The sequence below is a fragment of the Dreissena polymorpha genome, chromosome 7 (genome assembly GCF_020536995.1).
Source record: "Dreissena polymorpha isolate Duluth1 chromosome 7, UMN_Dpol_1.0, whole genome shotgun sequence".
Lineage (NCBI taxonomy): Eukaryota > Metazoa > Mollusca > Bivalvia > Myida > Dreissenidae > Dreissena > Dreissena polymorpha.
Window position 1 is genome coordinate 67869588 of NC_068361.1, and position 24373 is coordinate 67893960.

Here is a 24373-nt window from a genome sequence, read left to right on the forward strand (position 1 = left end):
TAGTTTTGACCCGGCATGACCCATATTTGAACTTGACCTAGATATCATATAGATACAACTTTTTGCCAAATTTGGTGAAGATTGGATGAAAACTACTTCAATTAGAGAGTGGACACCATGCTAAATCCTTGACATGCACTGAGTGACCCTTGACCCGGCATTACCCATATTCGAAATTGACCTAGATAATGTCTAGACACAACTTCTGACCAAGTTTGGTGAAGATCGGATGAAAACTTCATTAATTAGAGAGCGGACACCATGCTAAATCCTTGAAATGCACTACATGACCCCGTGACCTAATTTTTGACCCGGCATGACCCATATTCAAACTTGACTCAGATATTGTCTAGATACAACTACTGACCAAGTTTGGGGAAGAACGGATGCAAACTATATGTATTAGAGAGCGGACACTGCTGTGGCCACCGCCGCCAAGGGTGAAACTATAATACGTCCGGTTTTTAACAGGCGTATAAAAAGGAATAGCCCAGATTGTTTTTAGTAAACATGTACATGATTGCGACTTTTTAAATTCCACAACAGTTAAAATTGATCCATTACAATTCTGAAAAACACTTACATGTTCATGTTCATGATGTAACTTCCTTTTGCCTCAGTGATATCTGAAATCTGTAAAAAATATCACAATATTGGGTAACTAATGTTTGTGTTAATAACTCAGCATAGCTGAACTTAAAATATCAGTTGAAATATAAGGTTTTATTGTTCACTTAACTGTGCATTATTAGACAAAAAAATTTATCAACATCACCGTTTGCAGGAGATACCATTTTTTTTTCTTTTTACAAGAAAATAATAAAATGCTTATAAAACAAACAAACCATAATATCAAACAAGAGCACCATGATGGTCCTTTAGCTCAGAATGAGTTCAGAAGATGTGGATGTGTTGAATATGTTCATAACAGCATGCATGCAAGTATCAAAGCTTTGTTGTTAGCATTATTGATGTTATAAAAACATGTCATTTAGGATAAACCTAGTTGACCTACATTATTATATGTAGCCAACCCAAACGGTCTGAGCAACTTAGAAAATAAGGGTCAGCCAAGTATCATTTAAGCAGACTTTCACGAAAATCTGCCAAGCTTTATAGTAGGAAATGCAATTGAAACAAAAAGATGACAACACATGGCAATCGACATAGGTAGCCTTCAACCACAATTGCAAGATGGCCCTTTGCTTACCTTAGTAAAGCTTTTGAGGTTTCTTGTGCTTAACGTGTTAATGTTAGTCCATTTACCTTACCCCCTAGTATGGCTAATTTGGGTCATTGTCGACCTGAAATGGCTTGAAGTCACCCGGGGGTGACTAGTAGCCGATTCTTGTCACCCTAGGGTGACTTCAAGCCGATTTATGTCACCCTTGGGTGACTTCAAGCCGACCAGGTGACTAGAATTGGCTTGAAGTCACCCCAGGGTGACATGATTCGGCTTCTAGTCACCCCAGGGTGACTTCAAGCCATTTCAGGTCGATAATGACCCAATGAGCCCAAGTATGCTCAACTTTGACCTCATTGGATTTATTTGCACAAACGTGGCTTGGGCAACAATACAATCAAACTTAAAAATACTTTATCATTTGGATCTACAAATTGCAGCGAACAATAACAATTTCATTAATATTGAACAAGGATCATTCTTGTAAAAATTTGCAACAATCTATCGTGTGGTTTAGTAGATGTCATAGGAAACAAGTTGTTTACTGCAGATGATCAACACATCACACCAGACAGCCATCTAATACAATAGCTCACCGAGGGCATTTTATGCTATAACTACAAGGAAAGAATTCCTTAGATTTCATCCAATTTGTAACGAATTGCCAATAATTTCCTCACAAATGCTTGTTAAAAGTAGTGCTATCCATCTAAAAAAATACATTTGATTATGCTCTCTTCATTATCAACCCAGGCAAGCTAAACATGTAATCCATGTTGGTAACAATCGTGTTCTTTAAGTTTTTGCCTGCACAGTTTACCTAGGTTTTGGATACACATGACCAATATGAATTTTTTTTCCTAGATATTTTCCATAGACCAAGTTTCATGAAGATTGACTTATAAACAGCGCATCTTAAGTAGTAACAAGCTAAAAGTTGACAAACACAAGCTTTTTCAAAGATTTGTTCTCGTGACCAATTTTCTTGAAACACCAGACTCTGATTCGCACCCTGGCTAGATATTGTCAAGATAAACACCCTGCCCAAGTTTTATCAACATATAATCATAAATGTGGCTTCAAGTGTGGTAACAAGGTTTCCCTTAGATTTAGCATACTGACCAAGTTGGTGATCAGGTTTTCGGACACATGTGACCCAGATTTGAACCTGATCTTGATATTGTTAACATTCTGACCAATATCATCAACAATGATTCATAAATCTATTGTCACTAGTATGGTAACAAGGTTTTTCTAAGGTTTGACTTGGTGACTTTGGGTGCACTTGACCGACTATTGAAAGATAAACATTTTAACCACATTTCATCACAATTTTGTATCATTTCATATCATTTTTAGCTTTTAAAGTTATTACAAAAAGTTTTCTTTGATTTGACCTGCAGGTGACTCCGTGTTTGGATCCAAATGATCAAGATTCAAGTTTGGCCTAAATATTGTAAATATGAACAATCTGACCAAAGTTCATCAAAAGTGGATAAAAATGTAGACTCTAGAGTGGTTAAGTGCTTACAATTGATTCAACAATCACACAACGTACATTTGATGCTCATAAGAGCACATTCAGTTCTGAAAGTTCTAGCAAAATCCGAATACACTAAATTTTTGGAACTATATATTCTCTCTCTATATATATGGTGGAGAAACTATATATACTATAAAGGAAAAACAAAGGGCCATAATTCTGCAAAAAATCTGCAAAAATTTGTTGCAACCATAATTCTTTTCTTTACAATCATCTGTACACTAGCATCATTTAACTGTGAAAGTTTGAGCAAAACCCACACAATAGTTAAAGACGAGTTGGAAAAAAATAATTTGGGACTATATGTAAAAGACAAAGGGCCTTAATTCTGCCACAATTTGGTGCAGCCTAATTTCCTTTCTTTATGATAATTTACCCATTAAGGTAATTCAACTATGAACATTTGAGCGAGAGTAACCAACAAAGTTAAAAAGGATTTCAAACACAAAATGTTGGGACTATATAAAACTGTAGCTCAGTAGCATAAGTCATGAGAAACTTGGTTTGGGTCTACTTTTGAAGACAATGGGCATTAATTGAACATACATTGCTATGTAAGTCGATATAAATAATTTCAGATCCCCACATGGGTGTAGCTAATTTTGATTTCGGCCTCGGGCGCACAATTTTAGTAGAGGACAACTATCTGATGACACAAACTGTACAAATATTGCACCTATGGGATTCGTCCCTTTAGAGAATGTCTTTGATGTAATTTTGCTAATAAACTTTAGAGAATGTCTTTGATGTAATTTTGCTAATAAACTTTAGAGAATGTCTTTGATGTAATTTTGCTAATAAACTTTTGAGAATGTCTTTGATGTAATTTTGCTAATAAAGTCTATATTAACAAGATATGTGTTTGTCAGAAACACTATGTCCCCTTTTGCGCCACTTTGAAGCTATATATTTGACCTTTGACCTTGAAGGATGACCTTGACCTTTCACCACTCAAAATGTGCAGCTCCATGAGATACACATGCATGCCAAATATCAAGTTGCTATCTTCAATATTGCAAAAGTTATTGCAAATGTTAAAGTTGGGGCAAACAAACAAACACACCAACAGACAGGGCAAAAACAATATGTCCCCCACTATAGAAGTGGGGGGACATAAAAATATGACCCTGGGGCATATCCACTTGACCCCATGATTTGAACAAACATTGCAGAGGACCTCTAAATGATGCTAAATACTAAATATCAAAGCCTCCATCATTGTGGTTTAAGATAACAAGCTTTTCAAAAGATTTTCCCTTTATAACTCTGGTGACCCATAGGGCGTAGCCAGTTTTGACCCAAGGTGCATGATTTGAACAAACTCAGAAGAAGACCACTATATTATGTTACATAACTAAACCTCTGGATCTTGTGGTTTCAGAGGTTTTTTAAGTATATATATATATATATATGTGTGTGTGTGTAAAACACTATTTGGGGCCACATGACCTAATTAATAATAAAAAAAAAACAATTTGAACAATCTTCATAGAGGACTTCCCAAGGAACATTCATGTGAAGTTTTTTCATATAATGCCTAGCAATTCTGGAGATTCCACACATTTGCTAAATATATTTTGCAAGTTAGGGATTGAAATGAGATAAGCGGCTAATAAACAGTGTGTAAACACATCCCAATGAAGCCATGCAAACAGTCTGCAAATACTTACAGTATTGACTGGCTAATAGTTTGCAAATAAAAATGCAAATAAAATGCACAGACATTACAAAATATTATTCAGACATATGCAACTGAAACAAATAGTCTTTGCAACAATGTAAAAAGCCCTAGCAAGTTGATAACATATGTCCTGCGAGTCTAAATAAAAGGATGTTCAGTATTTCAGGTCTTAACTCTTTGACAAATATTAATCATTATTGTTCTTCAATAAATCTTGAAGCGTAGTTGTTGATGTATGAGACAAAAAGGCAAGAATTTAAGCATTATTTAAGGGCAAGCCAAACCATACACGTCTTATCCCCATAATTTCTCTCAATTCATAAGTGTTTCTAGAACAAAAAATGGAAATGAGTGCCAAAATATCATTTGTGAATTGAATACTACATAATTTAAGGGTACTATTGGTTTCAGAGTATTTTGCGGACAGTAGTTTTTTTGTGACGTTTTAAAATATTTGTCATACCCGCTTTTCGAATTTTGTTATTTTATTCAAATAAATGCTTTCATTATTAAGATAGTTTTATTGGTCTTTCAAAATGGAAATATCTTACTTGAAAAACAATAATTTTTTATGGTGATATATTTCAAGGCATCCGACTGTTGTCTTCCTAAATTAGATGAAGTCTGCATATGCAACAAAATCATAATTCACAGCCAAAACAGTTTTAGTCATATATTGAGCTATCTGTTTATTTAAACTGACAAAGTATCAAAGAGCCTTTTTAAAGTCCCTACCATGTTGAATAAAGCGGATTTTTTCCTGCTTTGTTATAATTATTTTTTAACATTAATAGTGAACTCTTCAATTGGTCATGTATCAGTATTTTTGTTCTTGGTTCAAATTAACCCTTATATTTAATCAATCTTATTTCTATGAATCGATATATTAATGTCTACTGTTCATTTATTTTTATTTTCATACAAATAAAAGATTAACCTCATTTATTTAGCCCTTTAAAAATACTACTGTTAACTTAAACAAAAGATGTGTTTGTCAGAAACACAATGCCCCCTATTGCGCCGCTTTGAAGCCATATATTTATCCTTTGACCTTGAAGGATTGACCTTCACCTTGACCTTTCACCACCCAAAATGCCAAAATGTGCAGCTCCATGAGATACACATGCATGCCAAGTATCAAGTTGCTATCTTCAATATTGCAAAAGTTATCACAAAACTTTAACCAAGGTTAAAGTTTTAGGTTAAAGTTTTGATGACAGACAGAATGACAGACAGAATGACAGCAGACAGGCCAAAAACAATATACCTCCGATCATTCGATCCGGGGGCATAAAAAGACAGTGTTTTGTGTACCCCATCCCGGACCTCTTTTTTTTTTCGCATGTGCACAAGTGATATCAATGTTGTTTTGTTTACAATTTGCAAATAGGCAAAGAACCCAGTACTAGTAGAATTGTATGAAACATATTTCGATAAAAGCAATTAGTGGATAGGCTTTTACGGTTAAAAAGTATAAAAAGAAATATGGTCCATCTATAAAGAATTTTCAAATATTAAGTAAGGAATGTATCTGCAGAGATTGCTCAAACAAACTAGGTGTACGAAAGATCTTAAATATGTTTCATCCAAATAACAAAAAAAGCTCTATAATGCTCACAGCATCTGAAGACTTAAATATAACAACAGGGTTCATACAGATTTTCTCTAATGAAATTCAAGCACCTTTAAAGCACTTTTCAAGGGAAAAAAATCCAAATTCAATCACTTGTTTAGTCCGACCTATTGAAAACTGTATATTATTCTGTGTCCAATACTGACAACATTTTTGCTAAATTGGTCTCTTTTTGCTTAACATTCTTTGTGACTTACAACAGTCTGCACTACCTTGCTACTGTAACAACTGTTCAATCAACAGTAAGATATTTCATTATGATATAGTAATTGACCAAAGGCATTACACATACATAAGAAAACCTGTTATTTGTATTGAATATGTATTCTAGATGTTCACTCTTCTGGTGACTTTTCCACGCGGATTCCCCCACACTAGCGATCTCTATATCTCTTCTGCATACTTTACAAGATGCTTTGACTTTAGAATTGGCGTTATCAACAACCCAAGGCCACCCTTTCTGAAAAATGCACTTATTCGCTGGCATATTTCAACTTGTCAGCACCGTAATGGCTTAATACGTACAAAAAAGTAGACCAATTTTCAGAAGATTAGTAGCAGTTGCCTCCCTTACATTCTTAAACCCGTTCCGATACAGTACATGCCAGTATAAAAAGATCGGAACCGTCATAAATCGTAAAAAAAACTACGACTTCGGACTCATGGAAAAGATATAAAATTATATATTTTACCCTTAGTACATTTTTCAAACACTTTTGAAGCCCAAAATAAGCACTTTTTAAGCATTTTTAAGTTTTAATATGCAAATAAGCACTTTTTAAGCACTCCACAGCCTTTATAAGCACTTTTCAAGAAGAACATTGAAATTCAAGCACTTTTCAAGGTCTATGCGAACCCTGAACAAGATTGAAGATATGTATGGGAATATGGTCTAGATCATCCACACAGCACAAATCAAACTGTCCAAGTAGCAATCAATGAAACTCCAAATCTGGCAGGAGAGAAATTCAATACACTTACCATGCAGTCAACTTCCATAAGCCTTCCTTATATTAAAAGATTTCAAAGATTAAAACATTGACCAAGTGAAACACGATACTATATTTGTGTCAAAAAGCTTTGAAGTTCAGTATTTATATTCTAATATTTGGATGCTTTGCAGATCAGATCTTGGCAAAGGTTCCTTAACAACCATGGGCAATTTTAAAGTTTTCGGACAAACGGACAGACTGACGGCCAGTTCAACTGCTATATGTCACCCTACCGTGGGCATAAAAATGGGTATAATGCAACTTGTTCAGTGACTGCCCACAATGAACTGGAACACATGTGTGAAGTTTGAATTGAATACCTATAGAAGAAACAGTAATATGGAGATGTTAAATTCCTTAGAACATCATGATATGTGTCAATTGGGAACAGATGCTCCCTCATCCCACTTTTGCCTAAAATCTCCACATATGTAACAAAAAACTCAACCTTGATCCGAAAGTCATGCAGGTAGACTCACACACACCAAAATCAGGTAAATATCTTAAAGCATTTGATAAAATTCCAGAAAAGTTTTATTTTAGAAAAATTAGTCCAAGGCCCGTATTTTCGTCAAAAAATCAATGGACCAGAACAAAAGTCGAACTTGATCTTTAGGTCATATAGGTAGACTCACACATAAAAAAGTCAGTATCTAAAAGCTTTTCGGACCAATTTCCAGAAAAGTGTTATTTTAGAGACAATAGTTGAGTCCAAGGCCCGTATTTTTGTCAAAAAATCAATGGACCAGAACAAAAGTCGAAATTGATCTGTAGGTCATATAGGTAGACTCACGCATAAAAAAGGTCAGTATCTATAAGCTTTTCGGACAAAAATCCGGAAAAGTATTATTAACAAGAGATGTGTATGTCAGAAACACAATGCCCCTTATTGCACTGCTTTGAAATAAATTCAATATATCATTTGGCAGGTTTAGAAATTATCTCCCTTTTAAAGCTTATTACTTCCCTTGGATTGTATTTTTTGACTTTTGACTTGAAGGATGACCTTGACCTTTCACCACTCAAAATGTGCAGCTTCATGAGATACACATGTATGCCAAATATCAAGTTGCATCTTCAATATTCAAAAAGTTAAGACCAAACTTTAACGAAGGGTAAAGTTTTAGGGAAGAAAAATTCAATGATATTTGACCTTGAAGGATGACCTTGACCTTGACTTTTCCCCACTCAAAATGTGCAGCTCCATGAGATACATGCATGCCAAATATGAAGTTCTTCAATATTGCAAAAGTTATCAAACTTTAACCAAAGTTTAAGTTTTGGGACAGATTGACAAACAGGCCAAAAACAATATACAACACTGTATTATGTGAATTGGGAATAAGACATCAAACTGGGAATGAATAATATACAACACTGTATTATGTGAATTGGGAATAAGACATCAAACTGGGAATAGACATCATTTTGGTGATTTTCTCAAACAAAACTATTCATTTCATGATCTACATATATTTTTGTAATATTTTATCTATAATTTAAGCTTATAAGAAAATTTCCATGACTTTTTTCATTAACAGTGATTTAATTTTTATCATTTAAAGTGTATTTTTAAACCGTGTCCATGCGCGGCATGGACACAGTTTCATTTCATGAGGATTTTTTTTTTAAATTAATAAAAAATCCAGTTTTGAAGTAAAATCAATTTAAATGATGCTATTATATATGCAAGTATATGTTTTAATTATAATTTGTAAAACTAGATAAATACAACAGATAAAACTGCATATTATGCACTTCTGATAAAACACAATTTATTCCCAAATTGCATGATGTCTTATTACCAATTCACATAATACAGTGTTTATACCCACTCTTCTTCGAAGAAGGGGGCATAAAAAAAACATTCCTAAGTTCAAGGCCGTAACTAAATAAACAAGAGCTGTGTTTGTGAAACACAATGCCCCCTACTGCGATTTGAAGCCGCACAGCAGCTATTTTGGAAACAAGGTTATATTTTGAAAGTAAAGGTCACAGTGACCTTGACCTTTGACCTTGTGACCTCAAAACATGTTTGATTGTAGATCTCAATAAGATGCATGCACATGTGAAGTTTAAAGAACATAGACCCAAGAATTTTCATTTTATGAGCAAGGTTAAAGTTTTGGGACAGACACACACATATCACAATGACAGACAGACAGACAGGCCAAAAACAATATACCCCCTTATCATTCGATCTGGGGGCATACAAATCAATGGACCGGAACAAAACTCAAAATTTATCATTCTGTAAGCCATGTAGATAGACACACACATACAAAATCAGGTAAATATCTGTGTTTAGCAAAAAAAGTCAGGAAAACTGTTATTGTATACACAATTTCTACATCGAAGAACCATAACTTTGCATTAAATCATTGAACCAGAACAAAACTCACATTTGATCTGTTACTCATGCCGGTATGGTTCTCTTATAGAACAAATCCGGCAAATATTTCAAAGCGTTAAGGAAAAAATCCAGAAAGGAAATGCCGGACTAAGAGACAGACCTCAACCAATGACTACAAATACATGGGTAAAGTTTCAATTCAAGATTTACAGAACTAGGTCCTTGACCTCACCCAATGACCCCAAACAGATGCATGCAGTTTCAGCTGAATAATTATAGTGATATGGAGATGTTGCATGTTAACCTTAATCATATAGCATTAAACAAACAACAACATGTGAATGCTCGGGGGGGGGGGGGATTAGGGGAGATGGTTAACTTCCCGATTTTTAGGGTAGGGGTGTCCCGCTGAGACTTCCAAAATGTGACCCAATTTGATACAAGATTTTTTTTAAAAGCATACCCATTTGTATACGATACCATTGAGAAAGTGGACCCATTTCAATACAAGAATTTTGATAAACTGGACCCATTTCAATACTTAGAATTTGATTAAGTGGACACATTTCATACTAGAATTTTAATCTCTTTCATATCAATACAGTATACTTATTGAATTTGCTATTAGATTTGTATATGTTTATTTGTAAATTTCATATCTGTATCATACAACTTTGCCATTTAAAAATATGTCTGTATATTGTTAATATAGCGTAAAGTCCGTTATTTTTTACAGTCGTCTAATTCCGACACAATTTTCATAAATCATTTGCAGTAACTGCCCTTTTCCTGGCACTTTTAGATAATGTAACTATTTCGTTACTTAATATATGACGTCACAGTATTATCTTGGCCCATCAAGCAATAGATAAAAACAGTCAAGTTTCTGCATCTTTCCCGCTACTAAAATTTACTTTTTGATGCCCATTTATATACAAGAATGTCATTTATCATACTCATACACATTCATTTTCAAGTATGTCTTTGTTGTTTTTATTCAGATTAATGAAAGAAAATGTGCATCAAACAATCGAAGCCAAAGAATAGATGAGCGCACTGTCTTAGGACAGCTCTTGTAATTTTTCTACCCTCAACTCAGTCCTTTTGGCTGTTATTTGGACATCTTGGACCTCTTTACTTGACATGCTATTGCTCTGAGGAAAATTACTTAAGCATTATCATGCTAATCATTTTGCCAATTATTTGAAAATCCCTTAATGGATGACAAACTCTTGACAAATATTGTGATTTGAATTGTGACTTTGACCTTGGATCTTGTGTGCAACACTTGTCCCATCATGCTTATCATTTAACCCATCAATGTTGAATAAATTTCTACCCCAGGAAGTGTTAAGGATATATTAGTTATATTTTACCTTGAATTGTTCCTACTACTTTTACTGCTAATTGTTCCCGAGTCCCGAGCACTATGCTGCTTATGCCCTTGTATATTACTTACATGTAATTAAATTGATGCTACTGATGAATTAATGAATATCTATTTGTTGACATTACCATTTTTACCATATATACATGTATGACCCACTGGCAGTGAATTTGTTCACTGTAAGCCAAATTTTATGTGTTTTTTTAAATTTTAAGTAATTTACAGAGGGCTTAATTTAAGTCTCAATATTTTGTCGGTTATCTACTATACAATAGCAACAAGTATAGAGAAGGCTTTGACGACTTTTTAACCTATTTAAATGTTTAGCATGGCTACAAAAACGTTGAAGTTTAAAACTGAACTAACATTAATGTCTACTTAACAAGATTAACTACTAGTTGCAGGAGTATAATGAATTATTATTTTAGTCATTATAAATTGATTAATTAGATATGCATAGCTCTGATTTATCACAGAAAGTGTACCTAATAACTACAGTTTTAATACAACAGCATTTCATTATGATTAAGATCTTACCGTTGCATTGATAGACATCCGGACACTGCAAAAAAAATAAAATAATAACAGATAATATTAAGAAAGAAAATTGTTCTATTTCTGTCATTGATAATCATTCACTTTTTTTTCCAAGAACATGATAAATAACAAAACATTAAAACAATAAGGTATAAGCACTCACCATTATGAATAATAATAGTGCATACCATTTTCTGAGACTTAATTTCCAAACACAGGTGGTTAGCGTGTGGCTATGATATTAATTAGTGAAAACATCATTTTGAATAATAAATAAACATATTATAACAAAAAATCAACTTTTCTGAAAAAATTTTTTTACTATCAAATATATATATAACAAGGTATTCAACTCGAAATCACCAGAAAACAGGATGCATCGCTTTGAACAGCCATTACTTCATCAATTGTGCAGCGATTTTCATGAACCCGGTCTTACTCAACGCAGAAATGAATTTCCCTTTTGGAAATGTATATATCTTGTTATATTTCTACAGATGATGGGTCAAATTTTTAGAAATACAAGAGCTGTCAGAGGACAGCATAACGTAAGCCATCATGGAGGGGGGGGGGGTATAATGTGGGTGGGTGATCATTTAATAAATGATCTTTCAAAAATAAGAAAAAATAATAATTTTTTTGGAGGAGGGGTCAGGGGGGGGGGGAGAAGGGAGGTATAATGTGGGGGTGTGACCATTTAATAGATGATCTTTCAAAAATTAGAAGAAAAAAAATGTGTTGTGTATCGTGTCATTTGTTAAAAGTTGACCCAGCATTTGTTAAAATATTGCAAGACATATACATTTCCAGAAAGGAAATTCATTTCTGCGTTGAATAAGACCAAGATCGTGAAAATCGCTGCAGAATTGATGAAGTTATGGCTGTTCAAAGCAATGCACCCTGTTTTTCGGTTGATTTTGAGTTGGATACCTTGTTATATATATATTTAATTAATAGTGAATTTTTTTTTCCAGAAAAGTTGCTTTTTTGTTATATGATTATATATAATTCAAAATGATGTTTTTACTAATTAATATCGTAGCCACACTCTAACCATCTGTGCTTCGAAACAGCATTCGGTTATAGAAAAAAACTTGTAAATACAGTCATACAAATATTCATCTAGGTCCGAATGACAGAATTTTTATATACTTCACTGCTAGTCAATGAATTGGGTATAAAACATAAGCAGACAACAAAGTCAAGATAAGAATATTTTATTTAGAAAAACGACTTCTAAAATGTCTTCTGAGACCGCAAGGCCAAGAACTTTGGTATTTGGTACAAAATAAATTTAAATAATTTTCATGAATGACCACCCGAGGAACATTCCTGCAAAGTTTTTGGTTTGAAGAAGTAGTTCCTTAGACGAACGGACACATTGACGGACGACTGATATCACGGCATCCCATTAGCTCACCATGAGAATTTTGCTCACAGGTGAGTTTAAAAAAACAGTATATGTTACAACAACTTAGAATTGGCTTAACTTTAATAAGCTTACCTCAACATTTGATACTTATTCAACCGACGACTTGCATTTGAAGTCCACTTACAGAGGCCACTTTGTACACCAACTTCATCCTTTTTTGTTGAATATTTTTTCTTAGGAACTAGCCCTTCTCTCTTTGCCCATCTGATATTAAATCTAAGAAAAGCAAATGTGAATTATGCAAGATAAAGTCATCAATCCAATTCAAAACATGTAGTACAAGTTAATATCTTAACAACCATAGTTGGCACATTAGCTCTCTGTAACATTTCAGTATGTTTTTTTGACCCTGAGGATCCTTGAAGGCTTACATGTACATGAGAAACTGTACATCAGAGGAATGATACTAAAGGCACCTTGTTTGTTGCTACTTTTGTATACAAGGGAACATTTTGAAGATATCTAGCTAATCTATTTAAAACTTGTCATAAGAACATTGAGTGTGGCCTTGTCCTTATATAACTAAAGAAATATTGAAAAAGTTCAAGTGTTGACTGTGACTTGGATGTGCAGGTTGTGATAAGGTGAGCTTAAATACCAATCCACGTTGCAGCATATCAGAATTGGCTTAACCTTGTAAAACTTACCTGGAAATTTTATTCCATTGACAACTTGCATTTGTCCATTTAGAGAGGCTTCCTTGTACACCAACTTCATTCTTCTTTGTTTCATATATTTTCTTTTGAACCAGCCCTTCTCTGTTTGCCCTTATGGTGTCTAATCTAAGAAAAGCAAACGTAATTAGGAGAGACAGTCACATCACACCAACTCAAAGGTACAGAAAATAAAAATAATAAAAAAAACAAGAGGGCCATGATGGCCCTGAATCGCTCACCTGACTAACCAAATACAATCCCAACCCATATTTCATCAAGATAAACATTCTGACCAAATTTCATAAAGATTGGATGAAAACTGTAACCTCTATTGTCTACACAAGGTTTTTCTATTATTTGACCTAGTGACCTAGTTTTGACCCCAAGTGACCCAAATACAATCCCAACCCAGATTTCATCAAGATAAACATTCTGATAAAATTTTATAAACATTGGATGAAAACTGTGACCTCTATTGTCTACACAAGGTTTTTCTATTATTTGACCTAGTGACCTAGTTTTTGACCCCAGATGACCCAAATACAATCCCAACCCAGATTTCATGTACCTAGATAAACAGTGAACTTTTACCCATCACTTCAAATATTTGGCAGAAAGGTGCGAAAGGGACCTAAATTTAATGTGAATGTTAAGATGCACAGGTTTCGGATCAGATAAAAATAGCCTCTTAACACTCTACAAGTCCCTTATACGTCCAAAGCTAGATTATGGAGCCCAAATCTATGCATGTGCAAAGCCAAATGCCCTAAAAATGGTTGATGCCATTCAACACAAGGCCCTAAGGATTGCTCTGAGAGCCCTAAACTGTACACCGGGTGCACTGCTAGAGGAGGAGGCCGGTGTGTTACCTCTTGACTTGCGTAGAAAACAACAGTCCCTCAATTTCTGGGCCAGGGTTAAGTCTCGGCATGGCTCAAACCCCGTTAATAAACTTGTCGGGACTGGCACCTTCATCAAGGGGAAAATACTTAAGCGTAAGCATGTCACCCTACCTTTTGGTGCGAGTATTAGGACCCTGGTTGAGGATGCCGGTCTCGACAAGGTACATGTAGCAGACCTGAGGCCCTCCAAGGCCCCCCCCTGGACGCTTGGACCCATTGATGTTGACCTATCACTCTCTAATAAAATAACGAAAACTGACTTGCCACAACTCATCAAGTCAGAAGCTCTCTCTCTTATAGATAATATGTATGCTGAGCATCTAAAAATCTACACTGACGGCTCCAAATGCCCTAACTCTGGTTTGGTAGCCAACTCTTTTGTAATCCCTTCAAAAAACATTAGTAAAACGCACAGGCTCAGCAACAATCTCTCTATTTTTACAGCAGAACTTTTGGCAATTAAATTCTCTCTGTGCTGGATATTGGTCAATAAACCTACTAAAACTGCTATTTTATCTGACTCAATGTCATCTCTTGAGTCCATAAAAAACAGAAATAGCAGATCTAGGCCTGATATTTTAGCTAGCATTTTGGAACTTCATCAACAGTGCCTAGATAAAGCTTTAAAGGTCACATTAGTATGGTGTCCAGCACATGTCAACATCAGTGGGAATGAACAGGCCGACAGGGGGGCCAAAGAGGGCCTCTTGAGGGGGGCCGTAGATGTTGGGGAACCCCTGGCACCTTCTGAGATCTACTCCTTGACAAAGAAATTTGTTTTGGGCGAGTGGAATCTTCGGACCGACAATTTGTCTTCCCGTCAACATACTTTTACTAGACCTGCGAAAACCCTCAGGCCGCCTGACAGATACTCAGCAAGCATTGTGCTTGACAGAGCCATCACGCGCCTGAGGATGGGAACCACCCTTTTACCCGGTGGCGCAGGAAAGTATGTCCTCGGTATAGACCCTGCATGTCCTAGGTGCCAGGAACCTCTCACTGCGCCCCACATGCTGCTACACTGTCCTAACCATAAGGCGCAGAGGGACCACCTCGAAGCTGCATTGCACTCCCATGGACTAGTTTTTATCCTTACCAACGTGCTAGACCCCAAGGGAGCAGCTAGGGGCCCGGTCTTCTCTGCCCTCGCCAAATACTTACTAGATTGTCAAATAACTGACAAAATCTAGGTCATTGGGGGAGGGAGAGCAGCCAACACCCACCTAATTATACAGTCTTGTGACTGTTTTTCTTTTAAAATGTGTAATCTCTGCACAAACCTGATGTAATTTAATAATTGTATTGGATTTGTGTCGCTTTTACACAACCTTTATTTTAGCTTTTAATGGGTTTATTGTTCTACCCCGCCCTTTCTAAATCAGGCCAATGGCATTGACCTGGTCTTCTTTATTTTAATACTTTTTTTATGAGAGTATGACGTTAGTCCACCATTTACATTTTTCAGTTTTTTAATATAATCATATTTTATGGCATTTCTTACTACAAGAAAGGAAGAGGCTGTCCAGTAACCTGGGATTGTTGGCTGCATTGCACCCCCTCCCTTCCTCTTTGACACCCCACCCTTTCCCCTTCAAACTCGAAGAACCATGTCGGACTGGAGTGCACGGTGCAGGGCCTTATACCATTATAAACACCTATTTAGCCCTATCTAGTACAAAGTATTGTCGACCTTGTTGAAACTGCTAATTTTGTATCTTGGAGTACATTAAGTATTATTATAACTGCTATTTTGTGACGCAATTTCCTTATCTTTGTGGAAACTGCTATTTTATATAGCAAATTGCCTTAATTTTTATCACAATATTGCTATTCCTACACCATAGCAACCATTTTACTTTGTATTGCATTAACTCATGTTAAAATTGCTACTTTTATAGCAAATATCCTAATTTTTATATTAAATTGCTATTTTATATAGCAAATTGCATCGGTTTTTTTGTTTAATTGTCATTTTGCATACCATACAAGGTACTTTAGTATTATTTCCTCCAATGTTATCATCAGTATATTAATAATATTGGTTAGATTAGAGCTTTTTGGGTTTATCTTAATGCATCTAGGTAATATTTGGTCTTTTTACCATTTTACATCTTACCATTATCAATTTTCCTTCAATAGTATACAAACTATTTTTCATTTACCGTGCACTCCCTCTGGTCCAGGGGAAACAACCATTGTAGACTCCATCACCACAATTACCTCCCTTAGTACAACTGAGTGATACCACCTCTGCTGGCTTTTCTTTTCCCCCACCCACATCGGCCTACACTTCCAAAAATCTTTCCTTCTTTCAACCCTCCAGGGTGGCAACATGTATTTTAAATATATAAATGCATAAAGTTCTGTACATATTGTACATAATGTACCTCTTGTACAAATTTAGCTGTTTTTGTCTCATTTTTAACTGTAAAGCACATTGTCTTACCCTTAATTTTTATGTGGCCCTATGAAGGTGACCGTTTGGAGACACGTAAGTTATTGCCCTTAACATATAAGGGTTTATTACTAAACCCACTTTTAAATATTGTTTTAATGCCACTCTGGGGGGACCTTTCTTCTTCATAGCCCAATCCTCCTAAAGTTCCATACAGACAGGGTCTTATGTTGGAGCATTACGGCTATATTCCCTGTCTGCAAGTGTTCAACATTGAACCACACACATAAGCTTGTACTCATTACTTTTTTAACAACTCAATACCCAATTGCAATATTAATATATAATTGAGAGTTACACTCCCTATGTGTTATTATATATTGTCTTTTTTTCCTTTCCTTCTCATATAATTGCATTTACACATGCAGCTCCACTCTACATTTGAGAGCTGTTAAATCAGGCTCTGGCATCCCTATTAATTAATGTTCATAGATATAAACATATCCCTCCTATGATTAGATCTTGTTGTGTGGCATTTAGTTTAAACTTTAAATATACACATAAAAATGGTACTTGACTATGTATGTAAACATATTGTGGCAATGTTCAACCACTTTGTGATCTGGAAAACCCTCAAATATTATTATTTTGTTACACAAACATATTACACATCTGTGTATCCCTTTTTCTATAAGTATTATATTAAAATAGTCCTATTTGGATTCAAACATTTAAAACACAGATCACAAAGTTTAAAGACTCCAACAAACCCATTGCAGTATATACTGAACAGTGGGTCTGGTAATGATGATGCCACATACAACAGTATGTGTGTTTTCACCATCTTTACTTATAAAAATTGGGCTATTCTTTCTCTCTCCTCCTTAAAAACAATACAAAAAATTACATACAATAACAACATCATATTAATGATAATAATTAATAATAAGTACAGTAACATAACAAAACATAGTAATCTAATACTATAAAACAACTCCAAGTTCTTTTGGATTAATTCATCCTTTTCTTTCATTTATATTTTTGCATATAAACTATTATTGTTTACTTTTTCTTAAAGTACATCGTCAGCCGTGGGAAAATCTATTTTTAAACGGATTGACCTACTTGCAATCCTTAATAATAAATTTCGGCCAATCCGCGCCAGCTTTTTAAAAGTACATCAACCAATAAAAACGCCGCTTTTTAAACAGCGTAGGCCCATCCATTGTAAAGCACTGCGTCTTTTTAACGCTTCTTATAAATGTTAGATATTTTTAAACCTATAGATTTTTATTAAGGCACCGCACAAACACTGCAAAGTTTTATATTTATACCAATGGTACAGCCCAGTAAAATCGGGCTGTCCATTTTATGGCCGTTTTCGGCTTTTTTATGCAGAGTTCTATGTTAAGCAGTGTGCTCGGGCAATGGTTTTTAACCGAAGTCCCGAGGGTAAATAACCCCATTAGTCAGTCAGGCCAGATTTCATCAAGATAAACATTCTGACCAAATTTCATAAAGATTGGATGAAAACTGTGACCTCTATTGTCTATAAAAGGTTTTTCTATTATTTGACCTAGAGACCTAGTTTTTGACCTAGTGACCTAGTTTTTGACCTTGTGACCTAGTTTTTGACCCAAGATGACCGAAATACAATCCCAACCCAGATTTCATCAAGATAAACATTCTGACCAAATTTCTTAAAGATTGGATGAAAACTGTGACCTCTACTGTCTACACAAACAAATTGACTAATGGGGTTATTTACCCTCGGGACTTCGGTTAAAAACCATTGCCCGAGCACACTGCTTAACATAAAACTCTGCATAAAAAAGCCGAAAACGGCCATAAAATGGACAGCCCGATTCTACTGGGCTGTACCATTGGTATAAATATAAAACTTGGCAGTGTTGGTGCGGTGCCTTAATAAAAATCTACTGGTTTAAAAATATATAACCTTTATATGAAGCGTTAAAAAGACGCAGTGCTTTACAGTGGATAGGCCTAACGCTGTTAAAAAGCGGCGTTTTAATTGGTTGATGCGCTTATATAACGATGACGCTGATTGGCCGAAATTTCTTATCAAGGATTGCCAGTAGGTCAATCCGTTTAAAAATATATTTTCCCACGACTGACTTTGTACTTTAAGAAAACGTAAACAATAATAGTTTATATGCAAAAATATAGATGAAAAAAAAAAAAGGATGAGTTAATCCAAAAGAACTTGGAGTTGTTTTATAGTATTAGATTACTTTGTTTTTGTTATGTTACTGTACTTATTAACAGCTCTCAAATGTAGAGTGAAGTTGCATGTGTAAATGCAATTATATGAGAAGGAAAGGAAAAAAGACAATATATGATATCACATAGAGTGTGTAACTCTTAATTATATATTAATATTGCAATTGAGTATTGAGTTGTTAAAAAATAATGAGTACAAGTTTATGTATGTGGCTCAATGTTGAACACTTGCAGACAGGGAATATAGCCGTAATGCTCCAACATAAGACCCTGTCTGTATGGAACTTAAGGAGGATTGGGCTATGGAAAAGAGAGATCCCCCCAGAGTGGCATTAAAACAATATTTAAAAGTGGGTTTAGTAATAAACCCTTATATGTTAAGGGCAATAACTTACGTGTCTCCAAACGGTCACCTTCATAGGGCCACATAAAAATTAAGGGTAAGACAATGTACTTTACAGTTTAAAATGAGACAAAGACAGCTAAATTTGTACACAAACAAATTGTTGACGGTTTTTCTATTATTTGACCTAGTGACCTAGTTTTTGACCTCAGATGACCCAAATACAATCCCAACCCAGATTTCATCAAGATAAACATTCTGACCAAATTTCATAAAGATTGGATGAAAACTGCGACCTCTATTGTTTACACAGGTTTTTCTATTATTTGACCTAGTTTTTGACCTAGTCCCCTAGTTTTTGACCCCAGATGACCCAAATACAATCCCAACCCAGATTTCATCAAGATAAATATTTTGACCAAATTTCATAAAGATTGGATGAAAACTGTGACCTCTACTGTTTTTACAAGATTTTTCTATTATTTGACCTAGTTTTTTACCTAGTGACCTAGTTTTTGACCCCAGATGACCCAAATAAAATCCCAACCCAGATTTCATCAAGATAAACATTCTGACCAAATTTCATAAAGATTGGATGAAAACTGTGACCTCTACTGTCTACACAAGGTTTTTCTATTATTTGACCTAGTTTTTGACCTAGTGACCTAGTTTTTGACCCCAGATGACCCAATACAATCTCAACCCAGATTTCATCAAAATAAACATTCTGACCAAATTTCATAAAGATTGGATGAAAACTGCAACCTCTATTGTCTACACAAGGTTTTACTATTATTTGACCTAGTTTTTGACCTAGTGACCTAGTTTTTGACCCCAGATGACCCAAATACAATCCCAACCCAGAGTTCATCAAGATAAACATTCTGACCAAATTTCATAAAGATTGGATGAAAACTGTGACTACTACTGTCTACACAAACAAATTGTTGACGGACGCACGCACGCACACACAACGGACGCCAGACATCACACAGTCACAAAAGCTCACCATGTCACTTCGTGACAGGTGAGCTAACAAAAGTGAAACAAGTGTTTCAGGGTCGGAGACATATGCTCCTCCCCAAACGCGACCTTGACCTTTGACCTAGTGACCTGAAAATCAAAATGGGTCATCTGTCAGTCATGATCAATGTACCTATATGAAGTTTCATGATCCTAGGCCTATACGTTCTTGAGTTATCATCCGGAAACCATTTGGTGGATGGACCGACCGACAGAACGACGGACGGACCGACATGTGCAATAAAATAAACCCCCTCTTTTTCAAAGGGGGGCATAAAGAAGAGGGGGTATAATAAATAATTCATATATTAAAAAAGCATATTTTTTCAGAAAAGTGGATTGCTTTTATTCAAAACGAAGACCAGGGTTTTTGTTCCCACTTTGGGCAAAAGGCATGACTTTTTTATTGGGGACAAAATAGCCTGAAAACCCAGATTTGGGGGGAAATTTAATAGCATTATTGGCAATTTTCAGGTATATCATGACAACTATAAATATATAAACTTTATTGTTGTGTTATTGATGATTGATTAACTGATTTTAATAAATACCTTTCAATATCTTCCATTTCACTCACATCCTACAGTTTTACAGTAAACCAAGAAGTGAACAAGATGGTAAAGCAGAATATGCATAAGAACTTGATTGAACACAGACCCACTAATAGCTAAAGAAACTTCAGCGTACAGTTTATATAGTATTGACATACTATAAAGTTGCGCCAGTCAAAAATCATAAAAAGCGACATTTAAAGTTATGGTAGCCAGAACTAACCCACTAACATATAAATCAAACAATTTTTGTCTTTTCCATTTTCACACTTTCTTTTCTGTGACACATTCATTGTGAAAATTTATAATAAATTTGTTTGTTTATATCTAAAACATATTCTTCGTGGTTGATTGACACACACATTCAATTAATCCCTACTAATTATATAATGTCTGTCATTATATTTGACTTGTTTTGTCATCAGAGGATCTTAATTTCTTTCTCCATTTTCTGTTCTCTTGGAATGATGTCATATGCAACAAGAGTGCATAGCAAGGCAAAGTTGTATGTGTCCGGCTACATTCGTATACCAATAGTTAAGTCACCTGAATTTAGTCTATGGCCTTCATAGTGACAATGATGTTTATTTATAATCTTTAACTGAGTCAATATAACTTCTATAAGGGAGTTTATATTATTGATATTTCAAAGTGAAATGTGCGGTCCCAAATCACTTGTTCAGTTTATTTATCTACTGACAATTTGAGGTAAAAATAGTAATATTAGAAATGTTCGCACCTTAATTCTTCTGTCACATGGCAGCATTCGCTGTCTAACCACTGTTATGGGAAACTAGGTAGGGTTACTGATTCCTTGGGAGGAAGTACCGTTATGAACTGGAATTCTGTTCTGCTAAGTATGTCTCTATCATTCTGGAGTCACTGTTCAGGGGGGTTGTCATAGTTATAATTTTTAACTGATATGGTTTTAAATTGTAAGCTATGTAAATATGGTCTTTGTTAATAGTGTCTGTTAGTTTTAATCTACAAGCTGTTAGCGTCGGTAACCATTGCTAATTAGTTAATGTCCGACCTGGTCAGAGGTGATAATTGATATCTTAAACAATTTTATATTAAATGCGTTAGTGCCTCTTTTTGCAGTGTCAGTATTTTACGTCAATTTATCTTATGTCAGTTTTAAATTATAGATTAGCAATGGCAACCTTAAACTTTTAACCTAACTTTTTTACGTAAATATGTAAATAGAGAACAAGTATGTGGAAAATACGCAATATTTAACTCTTCATAGTCTCTTATAATTCTTATATAGAATGGCCATTTTCATGTTTTTATGTGTGTTTTAATGCTATGTAATTATGATGTACATGAAATAGATGAGACTTAAATAAAACATTGAATTGAATTGTCTACTTGATTTGCACACATTTGTGTTCTGAGAAATCATATTACAATTGGATAATTAAAGCATAATTAAAGACTGTTTGTTACACTAACAACCTCAGTAGGCAGACATACCTATTAACTTCCCATATTAAAATGGGACAGACATTCATTTCATTGCAACAAATTATTTACATACAGAAACATAATTTCAGAAACAATAATGAGCACATAAAATACAAATCTAACTGATGAAGGGCTGGGTAGCCGACCTGGGAAGATATCCTATTACCACAAAGTTTGAAAATGATATTTAAGGTAGCCACATTTGTGTTGCCCACGACACACAGTCTAATAGATGTAACAAATAGGTAACATTCTTGCTTTGTGATTTTAAATTTTTATTCAAAATTCATTAAATTGATTGCGAAGTTATAAAGCATATAAGCCATTAGTATTTTTAGGACATGGTCAGGTTATACAGCAAATAAACCCTATTTTGACAATAAAGTGCTGCATTTTGACTGTGACCTTGACTTTGAAGGTAGCCACCAGGTTATTTGACATGACCAATCATCTTATATAGGCGAACTTTTGTGCTTTTGTGCCAAGTGATATCAAAGTCTTGAAATACATGAGGAAGTTACAGTTCACACAATTCCTATTTTGACAAATGAACCTAGAATTCTAAACTTTGACCTCTTTGACCTTGCTCTGCTCTGAGCTTTTGTTGTTGCAAGCCACCCCATTTATTTGATATAGGTGAACATTGTTGCCAAGATATTTCGTTATCATTCAATGCATGGAGAAATCGCACAAGCCATATTTCTAAAGTAAAACCTTTATTTATATCTAATTACAAAGTTTGACCTTGACCTTTAGGATAGCCACATGATTTCTGCATGTTGCACACAGTCTCATGCAGGAAAACACTTGTTTTTTTTCAAAATCCTTCCATGCATGAATAAATAACAGTACAAAAAAGTTTCTGGGAATACAAATATACCCCTCACCCCACCTTCTAGTAGTGGGGGCATAATTAAATATTATATGTTTTCATGCCTAAAGCATATGAATTTTCTGTCATTAATTGCGGCCACTTACTAAGGGCTCTTCAGTAACCTCAATTGTTCAAATTCACTTGTCCAGTCAGAGTAATGCCTTAATAGTCCACTTATCTAGACTAAAAGTTACCGGTCCTACATCAGTGCTTTCCACAGGCCATTTTACGGTCCCTCACCGGGGCGCTTGAATTAAGAAATCAGAGTCCGCGGGGCGCCTGAAATTTTCCAATCAGTGTTTTTTTACCGTTACTGCAACTAGCCATTCTTAAGATCAAAGCAATATCCACTTGGCTGAAAATTTTGAAAGCCAATTTACGATCCTCTGTCAACTACATCTAACGCTTTACCCAACTAAAGCCCGATTAAGGGCGGTGCGTCGCTGTATTGGAAAATCAATATTGGCCAATGAGAGCGTACGCTTTGTATAAGCGACAGCACTCATAGGCAGGCACTACCTGCAGTTAAATCATGCAGACAACTTGTGACGTACATGTAATTGCCACAGAAATCTTGGCCCGTTACTTAGAAGACTGATGATGGCTGTAATCCTCGTGGAAGTTGTGCATTTCATGAATAATACTGTCAAAACATTCACTTGACTCATAAAGTGTTTTAACAAATTATCGTTGAATTCATTACACAACTTTTAATGTTTTCTTGAAGTCTCAAATGAGAATAATTAAATTTGTAATTCGAAACCCACTTCCGTGTGTAAATGTTAACTCTACCTTAACAGATTCTTTCTTAAAATAAAAAGTGATAATTTATTTCATGTTGAGCTTTTGGCTCAATAAAAAGGGCGCGAAAATTATGCAGCTGCTAATTTATTGATGATGTACAACATTGCCTCATATGCATAGAAAGCGTAGATGTATTGAGCGTTGTATTAACAAGCACACACCACATCAAGCGATTTACGCATGTTCAGTGGCAATATTTCATCAAATCTAAGTCACTTATGCTGCAATTTATTTGATACTTTAGAAAAATGTCAACGTTTGTTGTAAAAAAAATTATTGAGCACTTTTATCGTCAATATTTACCAGAAAGTGCTTTTAAAATGGAATTATCGGGTAATGAATAGAAACTTGAAAAGTAGTAAGTATGCAGTAATAG

The 24373-nt window shown here is 34.9% G+C and overlaps 1 protein-coding gene across 4 annotated transcripts in view; it reads right to left on the reverse strand.

Annotated features, from left to right (window-relative positions):
* Positions 1-24373, reverse strand: part of LOC127837522 (autotransporter adhesin BpaC-like) — a 61683-nt gene that overhangs the window by 34222 nt on the left and 3088 nt on the right. For 3 of the 4 annotated variants that reach the window (XR_008029331.1, XR_008029330.1, XM_052364679.1), the window contains exons 2-5: positions 13389-13523; positions 12814-12957; positions 11310-11334; positions 584-633 (exon numbers count right to left, since the gene is read on the reverse strand). Coding sequence is in view for 2 of the 4 variants with exons in the window: in XM_052364679.1 (XP_052220639.1) it covers positions 584-633; positions 11310-11334; positions 12814-12957; positions 13389-13523 (354 nt within the window). In the remaining 2 variants the exon portion in view is untranslated. Of the gene's footprint in view, positions 1-583; positions 634-7021; positions 7045-11309; positions 11335-12813; positions 12958-13388; positions 13524-24373 lie in introns of those variants that run through there. The other variant, XM_052364680.1, reaches the window with a different exon arrangement.